The sequence below is a fragment of the Lampris incognitus genome, chromosome 5 (assembly GCF_029633865.1).
Source record: "Lampris incognitus isolate fLamInc1 chromosome 5, fLamInc1.hap2, whole genome shotgun sequence".
NCBI classification, from domain to species: domain Eukaryota; kingdom Metazoa; phylum Chordata; class Actinopteri; order Lampriformes; family Lampridae; genus Lampris; species Lampris incognitus.
In genome coordinates, this window is record NC_079215.1 from 55,529,571 (window position 1) to 55,556,172 (window position 26,602).

A 26,602-nucleotide genomic window follows, 5' to 3' on the forward strand; every position below is an offset into this window, starting at 1 on the left:
TGACAAGAAAAAAAAATTAAGAATAAAGTTTTGCTGTTGTTTACGAAACATCTTGTGCCCTAAGACAGACCTTGTATAAGATTTACATCTCCATACACATTACAGAGCTTTTTAGTCTGCCTATGTGTTTCTACTAAATGCTAGCCCAGCATCAGCTGGTTGTGATGCTTCAAGGCCTGAAACAAAGCAGCATACTTAGGTCTGTACTGGTAATGAAACCAGCCAAGTCAGCATGCCTGGTAAACAGAGGACAGCAGAGGGAACAGATGTCCCTCGCTGTAACCGAAAATGCAGCGCAATATCCAAAAATGTCCCCCACCCCCCCATCTAATTTTTCAGGGAAAACACGATTTGTTTCTGATGACCCTCGCCGAACTGAGATATAAAATTCAAATTCAACAACTGACACATAAGTTCGTAATACTCGATGTGTCCAGGAATGATACATCATAATAATCTGACTACAGCAGCTTCTAAAAATACCTCCGCCGTCCACCACCAGAATAAACTTTCAAGGCTGCTTAGTTCCACTGCCTGGGTCTATTTTGGAGAGCTCTACGGGCTTAAGAAGGACCGGGCCCCGAGTCTGCTCTGCAAGGACAGCTTTACGCGGATTCCTCTGCTCGATTCAAAATGTCATTGGCCCCGTTCTGCCTCTGGGCATCCAGAATCCCACAGCTGTGCCCGGGAGGCCCGCTGCCCCTTATCATGCATTGTAGCTTACATGAAGTATGTGACCTCAAACCTGCCAACAAATGCGCACCCTCCCCAGGTGTCTAATGCCAACAGATTCAACCTTTCACACCATGACATAAATCAAGTCATAGCTTATCTCTGGCCATTAATGTACGGTATGTGCAACACTTAGATAAATGTCTCGAACAGTGTCTAGATGCCAAAAGCAGCTACTACTCAAGTTAAATGGCACTACTAACGTTAAATGAACAAAGACGTGGGCCAAATCCTCCGGGATTTGGTTTGTTATCGTTGGGGACCCACACCATTACAACTTTTGACATTTGCGGCTCTCAAACAATGTGAACAAGAATGTAAAGTATTTCAGTTTAATCAGCCGGGCACCGGTGACTAGACAAACCTTGATTTTCTCCAAAGCCCACAAGCTTGTACAGCATAATGAAGGCAGCTCATGTCCCGGAGACACAAGAAAAACAGTTCAAATGCTCTACCATCAACTTGGGAAGGAAAACGCTTTTCTAGAAAACAGCGGACCGCTCCACCGTTATGAGACGCTCCTCACTTTGACATGTGGCGATATCGACGCATCAATGCTGGGCCAAAACAGGGGCCATAATAAATGCCTTTAAGCGTGTGAAAGGTCACCAGCAGCTGTTGTGATAAACAACATCCACGCTGTTACTACTTGGATTAATGGCACAGTATGAAGACAGGTAACCAAAAAAAAAAACATGTAAAATATCAAATCTCATTTGGTGGCAACGGCACGTCGTCATTTATTTTTTTTTTGCTTGAGATGAAAAATGTCTGCATAGTAAAAGCAAAATGAAATGGAAAAAGGAATGTCATTGCTGACATCAGTGAGTGCTGCTGGGTTCCAGCAACACTCCACTGGCTGAACAGCAGCAGCAGCAGGCAGACCAGCTGTGCAGAGAGGGGGGTGTGGGGGTGCAGGTCTGGAAGATTCTACTGGAATCTTCTGAGTGGACCCCGTTTCATTGGTTTATTGTGGGGACCGTTCCTGCGGCTGAGCTAGCCGGTTATAACGGTCCCCGTTATTAGCAACAACGTACACAACTCACTCTAGTGGGGGACAAAGGGGTTTTCAGGGTGAGTTTGCTGGCCACTTACTTCGGAATACTTGCCTGCTAGACACAAACCGAGAGCCGTGGGTACTCGACGTATTAACGTGGTGGCTTGACTCGGCGCTGCATGCTAACGATATCTTAAAAGGATGCCATTTTTTTCTCTCGCTCTCTCTCTCTCTTCCCCTTTTCGCTGAAGTAAGCTAAGCTAAGCTAGGCTAGGCAGCCCCGCCAGACGTCAGCATGCTGGAAGCGATGACCTGCTAGGCTAACGATTCACGGCTAGCCGACGAGACAGGCTCGCTGGTCCCCTTAGCCGGCTAAGCTAGGCTCGGACAGTAACGACGCTTCGTGTGGCCCTAGCTGGATTTCATAACGGTCTCCTCCGCCAGCTCTGGTAAATGGGCTCCGTTTCGCCGTGGAAGCCTAAAGCAAACCATTACTGTGGCGTGCTAGCCGCTGCTAGCCGCTACACGTTAGCTTCCAGCTAGCCCTGTACGCCGCGCACCACTAGCTAAGTGAAAGCTGTCGTGCCACCACCTGGAACTAGTCACGTATGACCGCAAGTGAGGACCCGCCGCAAGACATTTGAACGCCCATCCTCGCCGGCGACTCAACGGCGACATATGGCTGCAAACAGCGAGCTCGTCTTCCATGCTAACGCGTAGTACGTCTAACGACTTTAGCCCCGTCGCGCCCAGCGCCGCCCGCGGACGCGCCTCCGTGCGTGCGACGCAGTTAAGCTAGGCTAACGTTAGCCCGCTGCCACTCATCGGCGTCTCTTTTGTTGTGTCTCGGAGAGTGAACGACCCAGTTTAAAGAGCCTTCATCCACACCTTCTTTTTTTTTTAAAATGCCATCCTCTTCTCAAATGCGTTTATTACAGACCGAATGACCGAAAGAGGCTGACGTCAACTCATCGCGGCGAACATGTCAAGTAAGGGACTGGATGTGTCATTTCTGAGCTGTTGTTGCGCTTTACTTTGCTCCACCTCACCACACATTTTACATCCAAACTCAGCTGCCCATCAGCGGCGCGAGGCAGACTTCACGCTCGACCGTGAGGCGAAAGGCTAATATGACGCATCCACATAGCGTACATCTGTAACACTGTTGCAGTTTGAAGTTCGCAGATTACATTCACGCGTTTACATTGACGTTTTTTTAGGACACTATCGGTGTGACCGTAAATGAATCTGAATTAACAGTCTCGTCCCAGGAGACTGGGGACGTCCCATTTGTGTTGACGTCTTCTTTTCAACCCTTATCTTTTGCAACAGAGAGGCCGTCTTACGCCCCGCCCCCTCCCCCGGCCCCCACGACAGTAAGTACAACCCGAGTTTGGCATCCCAAGTGTTGATTTGGTATCTCGGATGATATGGAAAATGGCTATTAGGAGAATTCGGTGCAGCACCGTTTATAGTCGTCTCAAAAAATGTCCACCATTGTGTCCCGAGAAATCGGAGCATTTGCCTTTTCCAACCACACCGGTGGTTAAAGGAAAGTTAAATCAGTTCATCTGGACAACGTGTTTATTGAGAGAAACGTGTCATCACTCAATCTAATAGACCCCTTCAGTCTGAACTGACCCACACACACTTGCCGTCACTTTAGACTGAAGACGTCACTTAGTTGGGGGATGAAACGTATGTCGATAAGTGTTGTGTCCGGATGAACGGATTCAACTTTCTTTCGTTTTCTTACCCGGATTACTGAGCATGCATGAAGACACACCGGTGGTTATTTACACAAAGTGTATATGACTGTATGCCATTGCTGTGATAAACAGAAAAAAAATTCTAACATTTCTTATTTTCCTTGCATGAATACAAATCTCTTTATTTTAGTCTGTCCTGGGCTTTACCTCCTTCTTTTATGTCATTTCTCATTTGTGTATTTGCCTCGTTTGTTTGCATCAGCAAATGCCCAACACCACTGGGTTTGTGGGGTACAATCCATACAGTCATCTGGCCTACAACAACTACAGACTTGGAGGGAGCCAAGGCAGCAACAGTCGGGTAACGGTATGAATATTAACATAGAGAAAAAAAAGTGACGGAAAAGAAGAAACAACTAAAGAAAACAAAATCTTTTGCAGTTTTTCAAATCGTCTTTAAGGGCGGCACGGTGGCTTAGTGGTCAGCCCTTTTGTCTTTCAGCAACAGGGTCCTGGGTTTGATTCCAGCCCATCTGTGTGGTGTTTGCATGTTGCCTCCGGATACCCTGGTTTCCTCCCAAATTCAAAGACATGGATGATAGGCGAATTGGAAACTAAATTGCTCATAGGTGTGAATTGTATGAGGAACTCTGTGCTTGGGCCCTGCGGATGGACAGGTGACATGTCCAGGGTATCTTCCTGCTTTCTGCCCAATGCCTGCTGGGATAGGCTCCAGCCCCCTGGGACCCTGAGTTTAATTGAATGGCTATAGGTAATGTATTAATAGATTAATGTGATTATTATTGTTCCATCCTAGTTCAGTTTAGCGCAATATAACAGGATGAAATATACTGTCAAAACAGAATATTGCAGTAAGCCCCTGTCAGCGTCAACACCACTGCAGCTGTTTAAAAGATTTTACTTTGTTTTGAGAAATAGAAGTTTTTTGGTTTGTTTTTTTTGCACTTTGCACAGAAAAGGAAAGAAAGGAGCAGATACTATAGACTTCATATGAGGATTGACCTTACTCATCCCATTGCTGCAACTTTCTGAAACTTGTTCTGCAGCCTCCATCAAAGCGCAGGCTGGCTATGGATCCATTCATGTGTACTCCAAATACTGCTTGCCTTTCAAAGTCTGCATTGCTAACAGCCAACAGCCATGTTAAGTAACCCATGCCATCAGTGTTGCCATGGTGTCACAGACTTCTCTGCTCGGCATGGCTCTAGCTGCTGAGCAGTAATCCAGTCACTGCATGCTAGTTGTGGTTGGCTGGTTCTGATAATGGCATTATGTCTCACAGTGGGTAAATCTCAGCTTAAGTCAGATTTTTGTATTTTTTTTTCCCCCAGTCAGTGCTATTCCATCATGGGGTTTCAGACTTATGGTTGGCCTCAAACTGTCTTTAATTAAACTGAGTTAATTGAACTTATAACAATTTACTTTGATGCAAAAGCCCTTTTTCATAGCTTCATGTCAAATTAATCAACCATGTACCTGCTGCATGTATTTTTACAAGCTGCTTCTCAGCCTCGCACAGTGGGAGAGCATCAAGTAGTTGCCTAATCACTCAAGCACAATGCCCTGAGATTCATTCCCATGTTTTTCTTCCCCAGAATTCCTCTGGTATAAATATTCCAAAGCCACCCAAGCCACCTGATAAGCCACTGATGCCATACATGAGATATAGTCGAAAGGTAGGTGCATAACATGTAATTGCTGCCTGTTACACAATCACTTGCTTTGTTGCAACACACCAGTTCATTGATTTTAGGATATCCAGTCAGCACAGAGCAAGCAATCCACTAAATGCATGTGCCTGGCCCTGGTTCAGCGAGGTGGGTGTGAAACCAGGAGTTAGGCCGAACCAAGTTAAAAAGGGACATAGCGAGGGAACTCCTTGGCAGACAGAGGGATTTATCAGCTTGGAGACGGAGCTTAAACCACACGGCCTCCTCTGGTTTGTTACCTCTCTGCAAAGAGATAACTGTTTACAGCCCCTCCAACCCAACCCAACCCAGCCCAACCCAACCCCAAACCCATGTCTGGTTCTCATCACCAGGTTTGGGATCAAGTAAAAGCCTCCAATCCTGATCTGAAGCTATGGGAAATTGGGAAGATAATCGGTGGCATGTGGAGGGACCTCACTGATGAGGAGAAACAGGATTATTTGAATGACTACGAAGCAGAGAAGGTTGGTTGTTTTACAAGGGGTGTTTTTTTCCCCATTCTGATGGGTGACTAGTAGAGATGTGTGTCTCCGGCAGTTGTGGACCCCTCCACTCACTATTCCTTCCTTTCTAACAGTCTGAGTAAATCTGTTTCCTTGCCGTAGCTGAGTAGCATTGAGGGACCGCATGTTATGTCTGCCCGCCTTCTCTGTTTCCTTGTCATCTCTCCCATCATAGATTGAGTACAATGAGAGCATGAAGGCATATCACAACTCCCCAGCCTACCTGGCCTATGTCAATGCAAAGAGCCGTGCTGAGGCAGCTCTGGAAGAGGAGAGCCGACAGAGGCAGTCCAGACTGGACAAGGGTGAGCCTTACATGAGCATTCAGCCAGCCGAGGATCCGGATGGTAAGTGTTCCTCGCTGAGTACTGTACCTTCTCCACAAAAGTTTTGTACCCGTGTCAGAGAGTTGTAATTACAGTAGGGGCAACCACGCGGAGTTGACTGTAACCCATATACCCACAGACCGTTATCCTGAGCCCTCCTCCCACACCTCTGTGCCGCTGGGGGGTTTCCACATTTCCGTTGGTGCTATGTGTACAAAGTGCTACACAGTGCAATTTCTGCCTTTATTTTGCAAAAATATTAAATTAAGATATTTATTTATGTTAAAGTTTTAATTTTGTAAGTCGTCTTAGCCATGCTTTGGTCATAACTGCACAACTCAGTCAGATTTGTGACATTGCCACACACATACAGATACACAGACACACCATGCTGAGGAAAAAAATGCAAGAAATTGACATTTGATTTATACCCATGTGACGGAAATGATCATTGCCTAGGGTCTGCCTGTTTTTTAACAGAAGACAATGATTTACAGGAAAAACACTGTTAAAACTCAGGTGATTGAGTAACACCCCGGACAGTGAAAACCTAAATGCTGGTTTCCCTGTGGGTTTTGTTTTTAGCACGCTGCATGTACAGTCCATTGATGACCTAAACTGAGTTAGTTACGGATGGCTAGGTGGCGCAGTGGTTAGCACGGTCGCCTCACAGCAAGAAGGTTCTGGGTTCGACCCACGGGGCTAGTCCAACCTTGGGGGTCATCCCGGGTCGTCCTGTGTGTGGACTTTGCATGTTCTCCCCATGTCTGCATGGGTTTCCTCCGGGCGCTCTGGTTTCCTCCCACAGTCCAAAGACATGTAGGCCAGGTGAATCAGCCGTACTAAATTGCCCCTAGGTATGAATGTGTGTGTGTGTGTTTGTGTGTGTGTGTGTGGCGGTCCTGTGTGATGGCCTGGCGGCCTGTCCAGGGTGTCTCCCCGCCTGCCGCCCAATGACTGCTGGGATAGGCTCCAGCATCCCCACGATTCTGAGAGCAGGATAAGCGGTTCGGATAATGGATGGAGTTATTTACATAGTGACATATTAGACTGAGGTGGTAGAACTTGTCCTTTTAGATACTTTGTATTACTCGCTTACATTTAAGTCAACAGCTAATTCACAAATATCCAAATCATGAACGATGTAGTTTGTAGTTTCTCCAGAAAACAATCACATAGTGATGCGTTTTATTTCTTCCAACGTTGCAGTCAAATACAGTGGAAGAAGGCAGGTACCAGGAAGTTTGAAGATGATCCAAAGTTGTTTTGGCTGGCAAGCAGAAATGGCAGAACAAGTGTGTAAAAGACTTCTACCAACATCAATAGCTAAATTTATGTTCGCGCCAATGGCAATGGCAATGGCAACTTAATCACGCCAGGGGGGGGCATATCATGTAACTACAGAATGGTTTACATGACAGTGACTGCTGTTTTTTCCACAAATGACCGCAGTAGGCTGTTTTGCAAGTTTCAAAGCTATTGATATTGAATAAAGCGTTTGCTTGATTGTAATTGTTGCTCATTGTCATTGTAGTTGATTTAAGCAATGGCATTTGCCCGTCACCCTAATGCACTTGGTGAATCCCAACTAAGACGCAGAAGTATTGCGAATACAGTCCCTCTGGAAATGGGCACAACATAGGTACTTATCTGCCTCAAATTCATTCAGTGATTCATTCAATTGATTCATTGAATGAATTCGAGTTCACTGTTTTTGTAATGAGAGGTAAACATATGCCAAGTGTTTTCCTTTTGTGAATTTCATGTAAACTTAGGTTCTTTGTGCTGAGGTATTGCGCAAATAGACACCAACCATATCCAGTGAACTAATTAGCCCCAGCTAATTGCATATATATATATATATATATATATATATATATATATATATATATACACATACATATATACACATACATATATACACATACATATATATACATATATAAAAAATTAGGAACTGGCGCCCCAGTGCCCAGAAACTGCTGAACATCCAAGGAGCATGGAGGGCTACTATATATCCATGTATCATTCGATCATTTCATATACAATTTAAAAGCCAAAATCAGAAAATGAATAACAACCTATTATATCATTCATTGTTCGTTTACGAATTCAAATTCAGAAAACCAATAACGGTCTGTTTTTCTTTGATTTGTTCTGAAGTTAAAAATAGAACATGAGAAAATGGGATATTTGTTGTCTTCGATTTTGTCATTTAACATTTCCGATTTGTTGTGACCAGGAAGTTTTTGACTTTTTTTCCACACGCCTGGACAGACGTGAGAAGCTGCCCTAAGTCGTTCAGTTGTTCCATTCTGTCTGGTCGCCACTGAACTTGGAGATATAAACTGCAGTAAAGTGACCCGCCGAGTGTGAAACCATAGTCAAGCCAGCCGCCGTCTGAATTTCGTTGCAAAAGTAGCGTAATTACGGCAAGGACAGCTTCTGAGCAAGGCGAAGCTCCTGAAAAATACATACACCAATCAGCCAAAACATTAAAATCACTGACAGCTAAGTGAATAACATGGATTATCTCATTACAATGGCACCTGTCAAGGAGTGGGCTATATTGGGCAGCAAGTGAACAGTCAGTTTTTGAAACTGATGTGTTGGAATCAGGAAAAATGGACAAGCGTAAGGATCTGAGTGACATTGACAAGGGACAAATTGTGATGGCTAGACTGGGTCAGAGCATCTCCAAAACGACAGGTCTTACATACCAGTTGTAGCTTCCCCTGGATATAATCTGTGGTATAAAAAGATTCTTGTCAGTAGCATTGTGCTGTTCAACAGCTTCAGACAATCTATCACCTTTTTCTTGTAACCACTGCCTGGATCTCCTTTCAGGGGCTCTTAAGTATTCATGTCGCTAAGTAACATCATAAACTTCTCATGATAGTCTTTCTGGTTTAATACAACAGTGCTTTTGTCTGCCAGAAGGATGATGTTATTGTCCTTACTGAGATTCATGACAGCATTCCTCTCATCTCTGCTGATGTTAGACAGCGGCGCCTTTGCATTGCTCAGGCAGGCTTTAACTTTTGCCCGCAGTTTCTCTGTTTCTGGGCCCGATATTGTTGTTCCAGATCACCGATTCCGTGGCTGTGATCAGTTCCACTGTCGGGATTTGTCTCGGCATGACAGCAAAATTCAGCCCCTTAGCAAGGATGTCTTTCTCCGCCTGGGTGAGTTGTCTGTCGGACAGATTCTTCACCCACTTGTCCACATCACTGGTGTGTATCTGGCATCCGTCTCTCTGTCTGCCGTTGAGGGCGCTGTCCATTGTCTGCTGATGTCACTGGCATGCAGCAAGTAGGTCAAACCAGACAACATACCTGGGTGTGTTCTTAAAGTGATACTGACATCAAAATCTGAAAGTTCCTATTGATAGGATGTTCCGAGTTGTAATGTGACCACGGGGAAATTCAGTGGCCAAAACAGCGCGTATGCAGCCACTCAAGAGAGATCTGTGATTGACTGTAGATGGTGTCCAATGACAAATTGTGCCGGTGGATACGTAGACACCAGTCAATCTGCATATAGGGTGTGTCTCTAGCGAGATGCTATAAAACCACGGAGAAGCCTTTCTTTCACCCCCTCCTGCTAGCTACTTGGCTCGAGTTTGTGCTATTTTGCTGAGACTTTATTATCGATCTTGCTACGATGTATTGCTATGTATCTATATATCTATCTATCTGTCTATCTATTTAGCAAAATATCTATCATCTATAATAGATGTATTTGCTGTGAGTTAGCTACTGTTTTTAGCCTTGTCTGTCTTATTGTAACACTAATAGGGCGAGTGTTGTAGACTATTGTGTAACCTAGCTAGTTCAGTGATTCAATCCTCGCGCCACTGAATTTCTCATTTTTTTCTACGGCAAGTGATGAGCGGTACCGAGCCACACCCAAACGGCTACCCAGGAAGAAAGGCAGCTAATAGCTCTGAATTCATAAAACCACACCTATTTTAGGTTAAGATTCAAACTCCCAATGTTAAAAAATGTGTTCAGAAAGGGCATGTCAGTCTCTTTTTAAGGACTGTGTAGAACAGCTGAAAGATGTTTTTGCAGACATCTTCAACACCTCAGTCAGTCGAGTAGTAGTGCCCACTTGCCTCAAAAATGCCACCATCCTTCCCCTGCCCAAAAAGTCAAACCCAGCCAGTATGAATGACTTCCGCCCTATGGCCCTCACTCCCATAGTTATGAAGTACTTTGAGCAGCTTGTCATGCAGCACATCAAGGCCTGGCTCACTGCAAACCTAGACCCCCTGCAGTTTGCATATAGAGCCAACCGATCCATGGAAGATGCAATATCTACCACACTCCACCTCACTTTGTCACACCTGGAAGGGAAGAACACCTACATCAGAATCCTCTTCATTGATTTAAGCTCGGTATTTAACACCATCATACCACAACAACTGGTGGAGAAGCTGAAATTGCTTAATGTGGTCACTGGTTCCTGCAACTGGGTCCTCGACTACCTGATGCGGAGGCAGCAGACAGGCAGGGTGGGCAGCCACACATCAAATTCCATCTTAGTGAGCACGGGTTCACCCCAGGACTGCGTCCTGAGCCCCCTCTTGTTCACCTTGCTAACCCAGGACTGTACTGCCAAATTTGACAGCAACCACACCATCAAGTTTGCAGATGATACAATAGTGGGTCTCGTCAGCCATAATTACAAATCTGCATACAGGATGGAGGTGCAGCAGCTAACGGCATGGTGCAAATCCCACAACCTCTCCCTGAATATAAATAAAACAAAAGAGATGGTAATTGACTTCAGGAGGCCCAGCAGGCCCCATTATATGCCGCTGACCATCGATGGCACCACTGTGGAGAGGGTCAGCAACATCAAGTTCCTGGGAGTGCACCTGGCGGACGACCTGACCTCAACCATTAACACCTTGGCCATTGTTAAAAACACCCAACAGCGGCTCCATCCCCTTCTGAGACTTAAAAGTGCAAGCCTCCCCATTCCAGCCCTCACTACCTTCTACAGGAGCACCACTCAAAGTATTCTAACCTACGGTCTCACTTCCTGGTTTGGTAACTGCAAAGCGAACGAACAACACAAGCTGAACAGGATAGTGAAGACAGCTAGCAAGCTCATTTGGGCCCCTCTCCCCTTCCTGTTGGAGATTTACCATCAACGCTGTGTTCGCAGAGCCTCCAGCATCACTAAAGATCCCCACCACCCTTTTCACAACCTGTTTTCCCTCCTGCCATCTGGGAAGAGGAACAGGAGCATCTGTGCTAAATCCAGCAGAATGCTAAATAGTTTCTGCCCACAAGCAATCAGGATCATTAACAAACTGTGCCTCCCTCACGCACCCCCCCCACATCCCCCCCATCAGTGCTGGTCGCTCGTTGACAGACACCAGCTGTCAACATTGAACTTTAATGGACCGTGTTGCACTTAAATGGACTGTGTTGTTAACTGTTTGTGCTTTTTTGTTTTGTTCTCTCTGTTTTTATGTTTTTAGTGGTATCGTTTTTAGGCAATTTTTATCTTTTCTGTTGCACTACTGTGGGCTGGGATAAATGGCATTTCATTTTTTTTATGTACACAGGTACATAATGAAATCACAAATAAATCTTGAATCTTGAAACTTCCTTTTGCTGCCTGGTTTTCAACTTTCTGTGTTGTGCTATACGAGCCTTCTCCATGAACTCAAATCATATGTTGCAAAGTGGTCTCATCTAGACGCGACGTGAGTCTGTTGGATCTGCTCCTCTTTGGCTTTCAAAGCATCGATAGTAACATTAGTTTGTCTTGCCTGTTCGTTCAACAGCTGGCTCTGTGCCTTCTGGAGGATCTTGCTAGCTCGGTGGCCCTTGACCAAAGATTTAATTTGCAGGCTCTTAGGTGTAATCCTGCTGTCTGCACCTGAGGCTGAATCTCAGGGGTTTCTGTAGTTTGTCATCTTGTGTGCCGTTCACTTGTACTCGTTTAAGGCAATTCTCGCCGAAATGAGTCTAAATGTCTTTATGCGTGCTCAATAATCCAGGTAAAGAAATCACAGAAGGTTGATTCAGTTCATCTAGACACAACATTTATTTAGAGAAACGTTTCATCATTCATCTAAGAGAGATATTTTGCCTATAGGTTATCAGATAATTCCTAGAGATTGCTGCTCCCAATGTCCTCTCTAACAGTATTAAAGTGGAATCATCCCACTGTACCTGTTTGTGGAAATTGCAAAATAAAATAACTTTTTAGCTCTGTAGGCAGTCTGGTGTGTTTACTTAATCTATTTTTGGGCTTTGCTGAAACAGTTTTGCATTGTTTCGCAGACACTTCCAATGCACTACACTTGATGGTGTCTTACTGAACAGTGATCAAATCTTACGAGAAAACAAAGCCAATCCATTCCAACATGATTGCCTTCCTATCATCTTTGACAGTAATTTGACTGGATAAAAGGACATTAATATATCATGTTTGGATGATGGGTAAATGGGTGTTCAAGCTGTCGAAACTACTTGTATAGCACAGTTTCCTAAATGGTACGATTTCACAATGCTGTGAGAATTATTATGTCTGTAAATGATAACATTTGCAAGTAATGTGACACAAACAAGTACCCTTAACGTAGGTTGCACTTGGTCATCTTTCTTCTCTTAACTCAGTTGACAGAAGTGTGACAGCTGCAAAATTATTAGTGGCTTAGTTAACAGTTGTTGTGGTTGCTAACTCCTAATCTCCTCTTCTATCATTGCATGAAAAATTGAAATATCTCATCTCATCTCATCTCATCTCATCATCAGCCGCTTCTCTGGGGTCGGGTTGTGGTGGCAGCAAGCTAAGTAGGGAACTCCAGACGCCCCTCTCCCCAGCAACGCTCTCTAGCTCTTCTTGGGGGATCCCTAATCAGATGCCCAAACCACCTCAACTGGCTCCTTTCGATGCAAAGGATCTGCAGCTCTACTCCAAGCTCCCTCTGGATGTCCAAGCTCCTCACCTCATCTCTTAAGGCTGAGCTCAGACACCCTACAGAGGAAACTCATTTCAGCTGCTTGTAGCCACGATCTCACCTTTTCGGTCACTACCCAAAGCTCATGACCGTAGGTGAGGGTTGGAATGAAGATTGACTGGTAAATTGAGAGCTTTGCCCTTCTGGCTCGGCTCCCCCTTCACCACAACAGTCCGGTACAATGTCAGCATTACTGCTGATGCTGCACAAATCCACCTGGCAATCTCCCGCTCCATTCCACCCTCACTCGTGAACAAGACCACGAGATACCTGAACTCCTTCACTTGAGGCAACAACTCATCCCCAACCTGGAGAGAGCAATCCACCATTTTCTGGTAGAGAACCATGGCCTCAGACTTGGAATTGGAACTCAGAATTTGAAATATTTTACTTAAAATCTTTGAGGAATCTCACTTCAAATTAACCTCCAAGAGCAAAAATGAGTACAGATAGATTTGTCTGAAATTTGACCTTTCATTAAACAAATTCCTCAATAGTTTAGTTCACCGTTGTCATGGCATCCGCTTCCTAATGTTTTATTCTATCACTGGTACAAATTTGGTAACATTTTACTGCACCAACGTGACGAAATCCCACTTCAAAATTCCCTCCAAGACCAAAAATGTCACAATCACAGATATATTTCTCTGAATTTTGATCTTTCACCAAACAAATTCCTCAGTAGGTTAGTTCATCATTGTCATGGCAAGCACCAACTTGGAGAAATACAGATTCAATTTGTCCATCAAGATGACAAAAAATGCAAATGCAGTATTCTTTTTTGAGTATTCTGCAAATCAAATCAACAATCTGTATACTTAGTCTTTTTTAAAGTATAGTCATTCATTTAATAATTTTCCTCATAATTTTGGTTGATCCTTCTCATTGTTTGTACTTCCTACCTTAAGTTTGGAAACATCTTAACTTACCCCCCCCCCTTGAGAAATCTAATTTTAAAATCAGCAACAATAAAACAAATCAACTGGTGTTGGGAACGATTTTTAGGTGGGATTTATTCACACTGGTGCAGTAAAATGTTACCAAATTTGTACCAGTGATAGAAAAAGACATTAGGAAGTGGATGCCATGATAATGGTGAACTAAACTATTGAGAAATATGGAGAAAGGTCAAATTTCAGAGTGATGTATCTGTGGTTACATAATTTATGGTCTTGGAGGGGATTTTCACATTTTCATGCAATGACAGAAGAGGCGATGGGGAGTTAGCAACCACAACAACTATTAACTAAGCTACTAAAAAAATCTTTGGATGTCACAGTTGAAACTGAGTTAAGAGAAGACAGATGACCAAGTGCAACCAACATTAAGCGTACTTGGTCATGTCACATTACTTGAAAATTTTATCATTTACAGATATAATAATTCTCATAGCATTGTGAAATTGTACCATTTAGAAAACTGCTATACAATTAGTTTCCATAGCTTGAACACTCTTTTATCCATCATCCAAACCCAATACAGTGCCTTGCAAAAGTATTCAATCCCCTTGACAGTCATAGCTCATTTCTGGATTATAAAAGATATGCACATCTGTTCCGGAACCATATTATTTTTGTGAACCTATAAGCTCTAACAGCATGTTCCCAAAGCCAAAATAAGTTATGTTTCACTGACTTTTTATAAATAAATTAAAAACTAAACTATAGTGCTTGCGTAAGTATTCAAGCCCTTGTGCTGTGAAAGCTCCAAGTTTACACAAATGACAAATTATTCCTAAAACACACTCAGGTAAACCCAATTGGACATATTTAGTGTGCACCTGTAAAATATTAATGTAATGGTCTCGTTTATGGGTATAAAAAGCACTCTGTGTAAAGTTCATTAGCCAAGTGTGAACGCCATCAGAAAATGAAGATGAAGGAGCATAATACTGAAGTTTGGATGTTCCACGGAACACTGTTGGATCCACTGTCAGAAAGTGGAAGCTGTGTCACACCACCCAGACGCTTTGTAGGACAGGCCATCCCTCAAAGCTAAGTGTCCAAGCAAGACGTGGGCTGGTGAGGAAAGCCACAGATGATCCTGCAATCACTTTGAAGGAGCTCCTGAGGCCAGTGGCTGAAACTGGAGTAAATGTACATGAGTCAACCATATCACGGGCTCTCCATCAATCTGGCCTGTATGGGAGGGTGGCAAGAAAGAAGCCGTTGCTCAAAACTGTGCATATAAAAGCATGCTTGGAGTTTGCTACCAAGCATGAGATAGACCCAGGTAGGATGTGGGTAAAGGTTTTGTGGTCAAATGAGACGAAAGCTGAGCGTTTTTGCAAAAACTTCAAGTGTTATGTGTGGCACAAACCTAACACTGCTCATGCTCTAAAAAAACACCCTCGCTACAGTGAAGCATGGTGGTGGCGGCATAATGCTATGGGGTTGCTTTTCATCTGCAGGCACTGGGAACCTTGTTCAAATTGAGGGAGGAATGGCTGGAGCTAAATCCAGGGAAATATTAGAAGAAAACCTGTTGCAGCCTGCCATAAAACTGAAGCTTGGGGGAAGGTTCACCTTCCAGCAGGACAATGATCCTAAGCACAAGGCTAAAGCTACAATGGCATGGCTCAGCAACAAAAAGGTAAACATTTTGGAGTAGCCAAGTCAAAGTCCAGACCTCAACCCCATTGAAAATCTGTGGCACAGACTGAAAATCACAGTCCAGAGGCACCATCCCACCAACCTGCAAGACCTGTACAAATTCTCCCAAGAAGAACAGGCAAAAATTACTCCAGAAGAAAGTGCAAAGCTTGTACATACTTACCCCAAGAGAATCATGGCTCTTATTGCAGCAAAAGGGTACTCTACAAAGTATTGATATGTGGGGGTTGAATACTTATGCAAGCACTATATTTTAGTTTTTAATCTATTTACAAAAAGTCAGCGAAATGTAACTTATTTTGGCTTTGGGAACATGCTGTTAGAGCTTGTGTATATTTTCTGTATATTAATGTGCTTCTAACTAATCAAATGATTGACAAAGATGATGGTAAGCCAATCATGTGAATGGACTGGCTTTGTGTTCTGGTAAGATTTAAACACAGTTTAATGAAACACCATTAAGTGTAGAGCACTGCAAGTGGCAGTGTCTGCAAAACAATGCAAAAATGTTTCAGCAAAGCCCAAAAACAGATGAAACAAACACACCAGCCTGCCTACGGAGCTTAGGGGTATTTTCTATTTTGCAATTGAAAAATTTAATTCTATATTTCTGTTGATCAAGTCCTACATTTTAGATAAGACCAGCTGTTCTTTTATCTGTAAATTACACTTTTCTCCCCAACAAAGTACAACTTGGGGAAATCATTGAATTTGTAGTATGCAAATTTTCCCTTTTGCTTTGAGCCCTTTAGTTGACTGGTTAGCAAAGTTGCCCGCGGTCCGGGCTATCTGGGTTCGATTCCCAGCTGCCCCTGAATTCTCTACATTTGGGTGGCATGGTGGCGCAGTGGTTAGTGTGGTCGCCTCACAGCAAGAAGGTCCTGGGTTCGAGCCCTGGGGTAGTCCAACCTGGGTGGTTGTCCCAGGTCGCCTTCTGTGTAGAGTTTGCATGTTCTCCCCATGTCTGCGTGGGTTTCCTCCAGGTGCACCGATTTCCTCCCACAGTCCAAAGACAAGTGGGTCAGGTGAATCGGCCATACTAAATTGTCCCTAGGTGTGAATGTGTGTGTCGGCCCTGTGATGGACTGGCAGCCTGTCCAGGGTGTCTCCCCCGCCTGCCGCCCAATGACTGCTGGGATAGGCTCCAGCATCTCTGTGACCCTGAGAGCAGGATAAGCGATTTGGATAATGGATGGATGGAAGTACAGTGGGATGATCCCGCTTTAATACTGTAAGAGAGGATATTGGGAACAGCAATCTCTAGGAATTATCTGATAACCTATTGGCAAAATAGAACTTACACAGGTAAAAAATGAGGAAAAAGAACAATGCAAACCGATGTCTGGAACAAAGAACATGAAGGAAAATGTGTATATGTATCTTTCAGGACCTTCGCCTCGCTGAGAAGCACTCGGCATTCACTCACACTCGGCAGTTCACTTTACCGCAGTTTAAAACTCCTTCAAGTTCAGTAGTTACCAGACGGGGTGGAATGACTGAATGACTTAGGGCAGCTTCTCACGTCTGTCCAGACGTGTGAAAAAAAGTCAAATCAGTTCCTGGTCACAACAAATCGGAACTGTTAAATGACAAAATCGAAGACAACAAATATCCCATTTTCTCATGTTCTATTTTTAACTTAAGAACAAAATCAAAACCACAACAACAACAATAAAAAAATCCTGTTATTAGTCTTCTGATTTTGGATTCTATTTTTTCTTTTTTTGGACCCCCTCCCCTTTTTTTTTTCTCCCCAATTGTATTTGGCCAATTACCCCACTCTTTCAAGCCGTCCCGGTCGCTGCTCCACCCTCTCTGCCGATTCAGGGAGGGCTGCAGACTACCACATTTCCTCCGATACACGTGGAGTCGCCAGCCCCTTCTTTTCACCTAACAGTGAGGAGTTTCGCCAGGGGGACGTAGTGCATGGGAGGATCACGCTACTCCCCCCAGTTCCCCCTCCCCCCTGAACAGATGCTCCAACTGACCAGAGGAGGCGCTAGTGTAGCGACCAGGACACATACCCACATCCGGCTTCCCACCCACAGACATGGCCAATTGTGTCTGTAGGGATGCCCGACCAAGATGGAGGTAACACGAGGATTCGAACCAGCGACCCCAGTGTTGGTAGGCAACGGAATAGACCACTACACTACCCGGACGCCCTGATTTTGGATTCTAAATTGGATATGAAATGATCGAATGATACACAGATACTGCTATGACACGTGACACAAAAAAATTAAACTAATGATTTAAATTGATTGATGTAAAAAAAAATCATGATTTTTACCCATAGACAATATTTATCTGCTTCTGTTACGCAGCAACAGGCCATAACATTCTACATGAACGCCTGAAACCCCAAGTTTTTATTTTTCATCACGATGCTATTAGACCCTGAATGCTGAGATAGATGGAAAATGGCTTTTCAACTGCAACGGGCCTCGAAGGTGGATTCTCAGTTACGACTAAAATCCTACTTACATTTGTGTCTGCACACAACAAATCACATATCATTAAGTTCAGTTTCCATCCATCCATCCATCCATTATCCAAACTGCTTATCCTGCTCTCAGGGTCGCGGGGATGCCAGAGCCTATCCCAGCAGTCATTGGGCGGCAGGCGGGGGGGAGACACCCTGGACAGGCCGCCAGGCCATCGCAGGGCCAGTTTGTCAATGGAAAATCGGCAACACATGTCCACCCACAGTTTATGTTCTGACAGGTATATGAAAATCATTACTGAAAACGGCAAAGGAGCCAAATGCTTTCCTTTCTCATCTCTCCAGATTACGATGATGGATTCTCCACCAAGCACTCTGCCGCAGCTCGTTTCCAGCGCAACCACCGTTTGATCAGCGAGATCCTCAGTGAGAGCGTGGTCCCAGATGTCCGGTCCGTCGTTACAACCGCTCGCATGCAGGTCCTTAAGCGCCAGGTCCAGTCTCTGATGGTGCATCAGGTAAAAACAAAAACATTCTTCTCTCGGGGGTCCTCTGGAATTACACCATATGGCGAGGTACATTGACTCATATGCATCAATTCTTCATTGTGTTTCTTTTTTTAAACTGAAGTATGTAACAACAAAAGTGATGCCTTCTGTGTCTTGGGTGACAGCGAAAGTTGGAGGCAGAGCTGCTTCAAATTGAAGACCGCCACCAGGATAAGAAAAGGAAGTTTGTTGAAGCTACGGAGTCTTTCACAAATGAGCTCAAAAGGGTATGGCGTCTTTTCCACTTAGCTTTGTATTCACAGTTTTTCTCAGTTGCTTTGGCACAATTCTCAAATGATTACATCTTGCTGATCAAAACTGATTATGTTGCTTCTCGGTTGAATAGCTGTACTCTCCAAAACATGTATGACTACTTCCACTGTGTAAGTCATCATATGCACAATCGTCCATTCAGTTGTCAAAATCTTTCGGGCATATATGAATATCATTACAGTAATATGGATATTTTTTAACGTTGGCTAAACTGGTAAATTGCCTGCCAGGTGAAACTTGAACTTCACTAACGAATGGGGAGTATCTCACATCTTACATCAACCAATCACACATTCTGTCAGTTTAGCTGACAGGTGCTATTCATGAGTATGGATTTTGCCAAACGTATTCCTAGAGCTTGACCACAACAGAATCACTACATTTTCTGAACATAGGGAAACCGGGCCAGGTAAAAAAATCAACAGCGGCAACTGCCTGCTCGAGGAAGCGGAAGAGGAGTAAGGAGCTGTGGTGGTGTAGTGAGGGTAAGACAGCAGAGTAGAGGCAGAAGAGTACAAAGACATAGATCTGCCCCAGATGAAATACGAGCCATGATTGTGGACCATGTAATGAACCACGGCCTTACAATGGCAGAGGCTGGTTGCTGAGTGCAGCCTAATGTAAACCGTCCTACAGTGTCTTCAATTATCCAAACATTTTGTAGGGAAAACAGGTATGTACTCAATCAATACTGGAATTATTCATGTTACAGTATTCCAGTTAAAGCAATATAGTAGAATTATAAAGTAAAAAAAATACAGTAGAGGGCATCAGGGTGGTGTAGCGGTCTATTCCGTTGCCTACAAATACAGGGCTCGCTGGATCGCATCCCCACATTACCTCCGGCTTGGTCGGGCGTCCCTACAGACACGATTGGCCGTGTCTGCGGGTGGGAAGCCGGATGTGGGTATGTGTCCTGGTCGCTGCATTAGCACCTCCTCTGGTCAGTCAGGGCGCTTGTTCGGGGGGAGGGGGAACTGGGGGGGAATAGCATGAGCCTCCCTCGCGCTACGTCCCCCTGGTGAAACGCCTCACTGTCAGGTGAAAAGAAGCAGCTGGCAACTCCACATGTATCGGAGGAGGCATGCGGTAGTCTGCGGCCCTCCCTGGATCAGCAGAGGGGGCGGCGCAGTGACTAGGACGGCTTGGAATAGTGGGGTAATTGGCTGGATACAATTGGGGAGAAAAGGGGGGGGGTACTGGGTAGCGTAGTGTTCTATTCCTTTGCCTACCAACACGGGGATCGCCGGCTCAAATCCCTGTGTTGCCTCCAGCTTGGTCGGATGTCCCTACAGACACGATTGACCATGTCTGTGGGTGGGAAGCTGGATGTGGGTATGTGTCCTGGTCGCTGCACTATCGCCTCCTCTGGTCGGTCGGGGCGCCTGTTCAGGGGAGGGGGAACTGGGGGCAACAGCGTGATCCTCCCATGCACTACATCCCCCTGGCGAAACTCCTCACTGTCAGGTGAAAAGAAGCGGCTGGCGACTCCACATGTATCGGAGGAGGCATGTGGTAGTCTGCAGCCCTCCCCGGATCGGCAGAGGGGGGGGTGGAGCAGCGACCGTGACAGTTCAGAAGAGTGGGGTAATTAGACGGGTACAATTGGGGAGAAAAACAGGGAGGGAAATCAACAACAACAAAAAAATACAGCAGAATTACATAAAGTCAGGATACCAATGCATGTCTGAAACTCATGCTGTAAGAAACACAAGGCACAGAACAACAGGACAGTGCATTACAGTACATATGCAGTAACATCTATGTGAATTCCAGTGTGTAGGACTAGATGACTACCTTGTGCCAGTGGCAGAAGAGCAGTTTTTACACCTCAAGAGCAAGACATCTGCAACACGGCGGTGGCAAATAATGCTACAGAGATCCGGAGTGCAACCTTAAGACAATGGCGTCTTTCCAAATATCAACTCTTAAGCATCTCTACAATCGATTGTGTTGAAAAGACATCAGATGACCATGAAAAAACTCAAGGTACCATTTGAGAGAAACTGACAAGAGTGGAGGAGTTGCGGTACCAGTATGTACAGGTAAAGCAGTAGCGTGCACTACACCTAGTATATATTGTGCAGTGTTATGGGTTTTCCTTCATTATGGCCTATATATACCTGCACTATGTAAGCCTGTATATATTTATTTAAGTTGCAGAGAATACAGAACATTGTTAATTCACCGTAACTGTATGATTCTACATTAAAACTGATTTGATATTTTGTTTATTGTATTATAGAGAAGAATGGCGCTGGAAGGAAGAGAACTCCCTCACACCCCTGTTTGTGGAGGAGGCTGGTTTCAATCTGGCCGGAGACATTGCCAAAATATTATCGGCCATGGTGGATGTGCCAGGCCAACGTGGGGGTAATATTACCATTTGTGGTGCGATATCCGAGAATAATGTTAGTACACATATTCCCAATATTGGCTGATTCAACGCCCAGAAACTCCTGACGTTGGTGGACACCCGCTACAGAGATCTGGTTTTTTTTTCCTCCCCAATTGTATCCGTCCAATTACCCAACTCTTCCGAGCCATCATGGTCGCTGCTCCACCCCCTCTGCCGATTAGGGGAGGGCTGCAGACTACCACATGCCTCCTCCGATACACGTGGAGTCACCAGCTGCTTCTTTTCACCTGAAAGTGAGGAGTTTCACCAGGGGGACATAGTGCGTGGGAGGATCACGCTATTCCCCCCCCCCCCGTTCTCTCTCCCCCCGCCCCTGAACAGGCACCCTGACCGACCAGAGGAGGCGCTAGTGCAGCGACCAGGACACATACCCACATCCAGCTACCCACCCGCAGACACGGCCAGTTGTGTCTGTAGGGACGCCTGACCAAGTCGGAGGTAACACGGGGATTCTAACCGGCGATCCCCGTGTTGGTAGGCAACAGACTAGACCGCTACACTACCCGGACACCCTCCCCACAGAGATCTTATCCGTGAGAATGAAAGGTTTGGTAAGGCACGACTAGCCAACTTTGTGTGGGATAATTTAATCTTCCACCATGTAAATGTCTTCAGGGAATGTTTACCGTCCACCAAAGCACGCTGATGGTGTTCCTTCGACCATATTCTCCAGTCCTGAATCCATTTGGGGAAATTCTGTCTGTATGGAGGTGGAAAGTGTATGATCATCGGTCTCAAGACCAGATGTCTCTGCTCGCCGCAGTGGATGCTGTTAGTGATGACACCATAGCAGAACGTTGCGGGGGATGGTTGTGGTATGCAAGAGGATTTTTCCTCCCATTTGCGTCGCAAGGGAAAATGTCAGGTGGGACGTCGATGGAAAATCGAGCGACAGGACATCCAGTGAGAGGGAGTCTTTAGTGTAGCACTCCAGCTTTACTGTGTGTTGGGCTATACATTACTGTGTTGTCCTTTTTTTTTGTATCGATGTATTATTGCGCTGTGTAAGTTCTTATTACTGTGGTATAAGAGTTATTTCATGTAAATAAAAATAGTGACAAGTTCAATGGAAATGTGTGTAATGTAAAACCTTGTACTGTTAATCATCTGAATAATATTCAGTTTGATGCACAACAGCTTGACAGTGTCCATGAAAAAATAGGACAAGAATGAAATGTGGCTATAAGGAACATTTCCAGGGTCCACTGCAATACTTACAAAACATCTAAACATTTTGACCACCTTTTTTTTTTTTTACACAATTGCCAAAAGCACTGTTCATTTTGAGGGCATTGACTTTTTATGAGACTAAGTTTGTTTTGCGGCATGAGTTACATGCATTGGGTTCATTATGACCTTTGGAAGGAGAGCTGTGGAATTGTGCTACACCATATAAGCTGTTTTGACAAATGCACCTAGAGCTTTGAAAATGTTAACGCTGTTTCAAGGACTAAGCCAAAGCAATCGAGAAAAACAAAGCTGTTGCCCAAACTCTAATTTGCACATTTTACTATTGCAGTGTGTTGCTAATGTGTCGGGCTAGGGTGTACAGCTGACGCTGGCTCCAGCGACAAGGCCTGACAAACATATGGCTGTCATCAGTGAACAATTTGCAGACCTCATAGTGCAGTGGTTCTGAGTCAACATGGCTCAATGCATTTATGAATGCATTTCACAGTTCATACAACAGGCGGCGTCATTTTTCCTTTGTTAGTACTTTACAAGCCAAGGATGCGCTCACATTGGATTAGCAAAACTGAAACCTGACACAATTTACAACCCTTAAATCTGATTATAAACCTATCTTCTTTATCTTGCCCCAACCTTATATATGTACCAAACCTTACACAGTAACGTGTATTTATTGACCTTTTAAGATAAAGTGATAATTTTTGCTTTGCTGATAAATTCAAACCTGTGTTACTCTTGCTCTGTCCAGCTTTGTTGTTTGAAAGTGGAGGTGGACATGGAGAAGATCTCTACAGAGATTGCTGCAGCAGAGGAGGCGTCCCGCAAACGGATGGCTGAACGAGAGAAGGAGGCAGGAGACCAAGGTCCTCGAGAGGCCCCTGTCTGTGTCTTGGCAGAGGAGGAAAAACACGTTTGTGCAACACACGGCAACAAATCCCAGCACAGATCTCTCAGCGAAAGTAGCAACAAGGAAGCCGAGGACACAGACTCAAACCCCACAGACACCACAGGTGAATTTCACTAGATTTGTATGAAATGATGTTTCTCTCCGGTGGCACGGTGGCGCAGTAGATAGCGCGGTCACCTCACAGCAAGAAGGTCCTGGGTTCGAGGCCCAGGGTAGTCCAACCTTGGGGGTCGTCGTCTGTGTGGTGTTTGCATGTTCTCCCTGTGTGTGTGTGTGTGTGGGTTCTGGCGGCCTGTCCAGGGTGTCTCCCCGCCTGCCGCCCAATGCCAGGCTTCAGTATCCCGGCGACCCTGGGTAAGGATAAGCGGTTTGGATAATGGATGGATGGATGGAATGGATGGATGTTCCTCTCTGGCTCGATGACTTAGGTTTTTCTTGTTTGGATTCAGTTTCTTATTTGCTGATTTGACAATCTTTTTTCCATCAAGTTAACATTTTTTTTTAATGTTTTCATTTGCTAATATTTAATTTGTCCAGGGAAGCTGAAAGCTTCAGAGGAGCTGGAGGGTCATCAAGGCAGCGAGGAGGCGGTATCAGAAGACAAGGAGAGCGTTCCAGAGGCAGCCATGGAAGAGGGCACCAGTGACAGTAACACAGGCTCAGAAACAACCTCTGCTCAGACAGAGGATGCCCTGCCTAGCGAGCCATCTTCAGAAGGTCCCAGCAGAGTGCGCACAGGCCACTGAGTCATCCCCGACTGATTTGAAAAAAAAAAACAACAAAAAAACAAAACAGAAAAAAAAAACTGTCAGGCAGACACCATGTCCAGTGGCTACAACATCATCCTCTGAAAACCTATTGTGCAGGAGCAACTCAGTTCATCACAAAGCATCTAAACTCTGTTCCAACGGGCTCAGTTTTGCAAAGCAAGCTTGAGACAAAGGCAAAAATTCCGTTTTGAACATCCAGGCCTCTACACCTGCGCTGAGTAAAACAAAGCCAAATTTTAAAAGCACTTGAAGACTCCAAAGCAACAATCCTTTCCAAAATCAATGGCTGCTAAGAATGCCCCAGAAGCCCATTTGAAATGCACTATGTTTCCCCCAAGAGCATTGTAGCCAGTTGGAAGAAACCATAGACCCCTTGTCAGCACATATCAATACATACGCTGATGAGCCAAAACATTATGACCACGTACCTTAGTATGCTGTTGGTCCTCCGTGTGCCACCAAAACAGTGTCAACCTGCCGAGGCATGGACTCTGCAAGACCCCTGAAGGTGTTCTGTGGTATCTGGCACCAAAACATTAGATGCAGATCCTTCAAGTCCTGCAAGTTGTGAGATGGAGCCGCCATGGATCAGACATGTTGGCCCAGTACATCCCACATATGCTCAATCAGACTGAGATCTGGAGAATTAGAAAGCTGGGCAACACCTTGAACACTTCGCCCTTTTCCTCAAACCATTCCCGAACAATATGTGCAGTGTGTCAGGGCGCATTAGTCCGCTGAAAGAGGCCATTGCCATGAAGGCCTCTGTGTGCCTGATCTACAATGATGTTAAGGGAGGTGGCACATGTCAAATTAACGTTCACATGAATGGCCAGACCCAGGGTTTCCCAGACTATTGCCCAAAGCATCACAATCCCTCCACTGGCTTGTCGCCTTCTCACAGTGCATCCTGATGCCATCACTTCCTCTGAGGAAACGGTGCACACCTATACAGCCATCCACGTGATCTAAAACAAAACTGGATTCATCAGACCCGGAGACCTCCTTCCACTGTTGTAAGGTCCAGTTTCGACACTCATGTGCCCATTGTAGGCACTTTTGACAGTGGACAGGGGTCATCATGGGCACTCTGATTGGTCTGTGGCTACGCAGCCCCATACACAGCAGGGTGCGATGGACTGTCTGTTGTGACACATTCCTCCTGTACCCATCATTAAAATTTTCTGTGACTTATGCCACAGTAGACCTTGTTGGCTCGGACCAGACGGGATAGCCTTTGTTGCCCTCACGCATCAATGAGCCTTGGGTGCCCAACACCGTGTCGTCAGTTTGTGGTTTGTCCCTCCTCGGACCACTGTCGGTAGGTATTCACCACTGCTGACTGAGAGCACCCCACAAGCCTTGCTGTTTCAGAGATGGTCTGACCCAGTCGCCTGGCCACAACAATTTGGCCCTTGTCAAAGTCGCTCAGATCTTTACTCCTGCTCACTTCTCCAACACGCAGACTACGAGAACTGATGGCTCACTTTTCATCTAATCTACCCAGACCTTGACATGTGCCCTTGTTTGGAGACGATCAACGTTATTCGATTCACCTGTTAGTGGTCATAACGTTTTGGCTCATAAGTGTATCTCCCGTCTTATTCTCTAGCACTATGTCTGGAAGATCCCAGATCATCACGAATTAAGACCGGCTATATATAATTAAAAAAAAAATCATGAAGAAATGGTTTGTTCAGTGTTATATTTAACTTTGTCATTTGTATTGTAATACCATTGTTGCTTTCATTGTTATCATTGTTATTTTTGCATGTAGTCGCAATTTCTAGAAAAGATAAGTTGGCTAACTTGTGAAGAGTGGAGTAGGGGTGACCATCTCCTAGGCTGGAGAATCTTTGTTTACTCTCTGTATCAGTATTTAAAGTGACAGTATTGTCTCAGGAGTTTGTAGTCAGTATTGGTAGGTTTTGTTTTTGTTTGTTTTTTTTTATTTATTAACTCCATTTTACTATCTTTGTGTATAGGCTGTCCTGGGGCCATAATGTCACAAGATCATCAATGCTGTACAATGCTCAACCACCAGTGTTCTCAAGTTTGCTCGCTGTCAATCAAATCAAAAGCAGTATGCTTAGGACATCGCTGAGTGTTACCTGAATATCATTATTGTGATTTTCAGCAGAAAACCTTTTCAATGATTGTGTCCACCGTATTATATATGGTTTTAAACATTAATGTCCATCTCACTGAGCAGCTTGAACGACAGTCATGAACATGCAGTCTTAAAAAAAAATTCCTCTTACATATTTATACAAATAAACTTTTCTACCCTTGAATTTATCGTACCAACTGAGTTTTCTAAACACATTAAAACTATAAAACTGTTCGTAGCGCTTCGCCATCAGGATGTGACTGGCATGTGTCGGAGTTTGATGCATTTAGAGCAGCTCCCCCTGCAAAGGAATTCATTTGGAGTGGCCTGATCAGAAAACCATT

General features: G+C 44.7%; 1 protein-coding gene across 2 annotated transcripts; it reads left to right on the forward strand.

Moving 5' to 3' along the window:
* The first annotated feature begins 1,730 nt into the window (after window positions 1-1,730).
* Window positions 1,731-24,156, forward strand: LOC130113484 (SWI/SNF-related matrix-associated actin-dependent regulator of chromatin subfamily E member 1-like). Of its 2 annotated transcripts, none has more exons than XM_056281100.1 (10): window positions 1,731-2,718; window positions 3,062-3,105; window positions 3,701-3,805; window positions 5,055-5,135; window positions 5,501-5,632; window positions 5,847-6,018; window positions 18,386-18,558; window positions 18,714-18,815; window positions 23,220-23,481; window positions 23,916-24,156. In XM_056281100.1, exons 1-10 carry the CDS (start codon window positions 2,712-2,714, stop codon window positions 24,122-24,124), a joined length of 1,287 nt encoding a protein of 428 aa, XP_056137075.1. In that variant the 5' UTR covers window positions 1,731-2,711; the 3' UTR covers window positions 24,125-24,156. The 2 variants fall into 2 exon arrangements, with proteins under 2 accessions (XP_056137075.1, XP_056137076.1); XM_056281101.1 differs by having other exon boundaries at window positions 3,701-3,799.
* The last annotated feature ends 2,446 nt before the right edge of the window (window positions 24,157-26,602 follow it).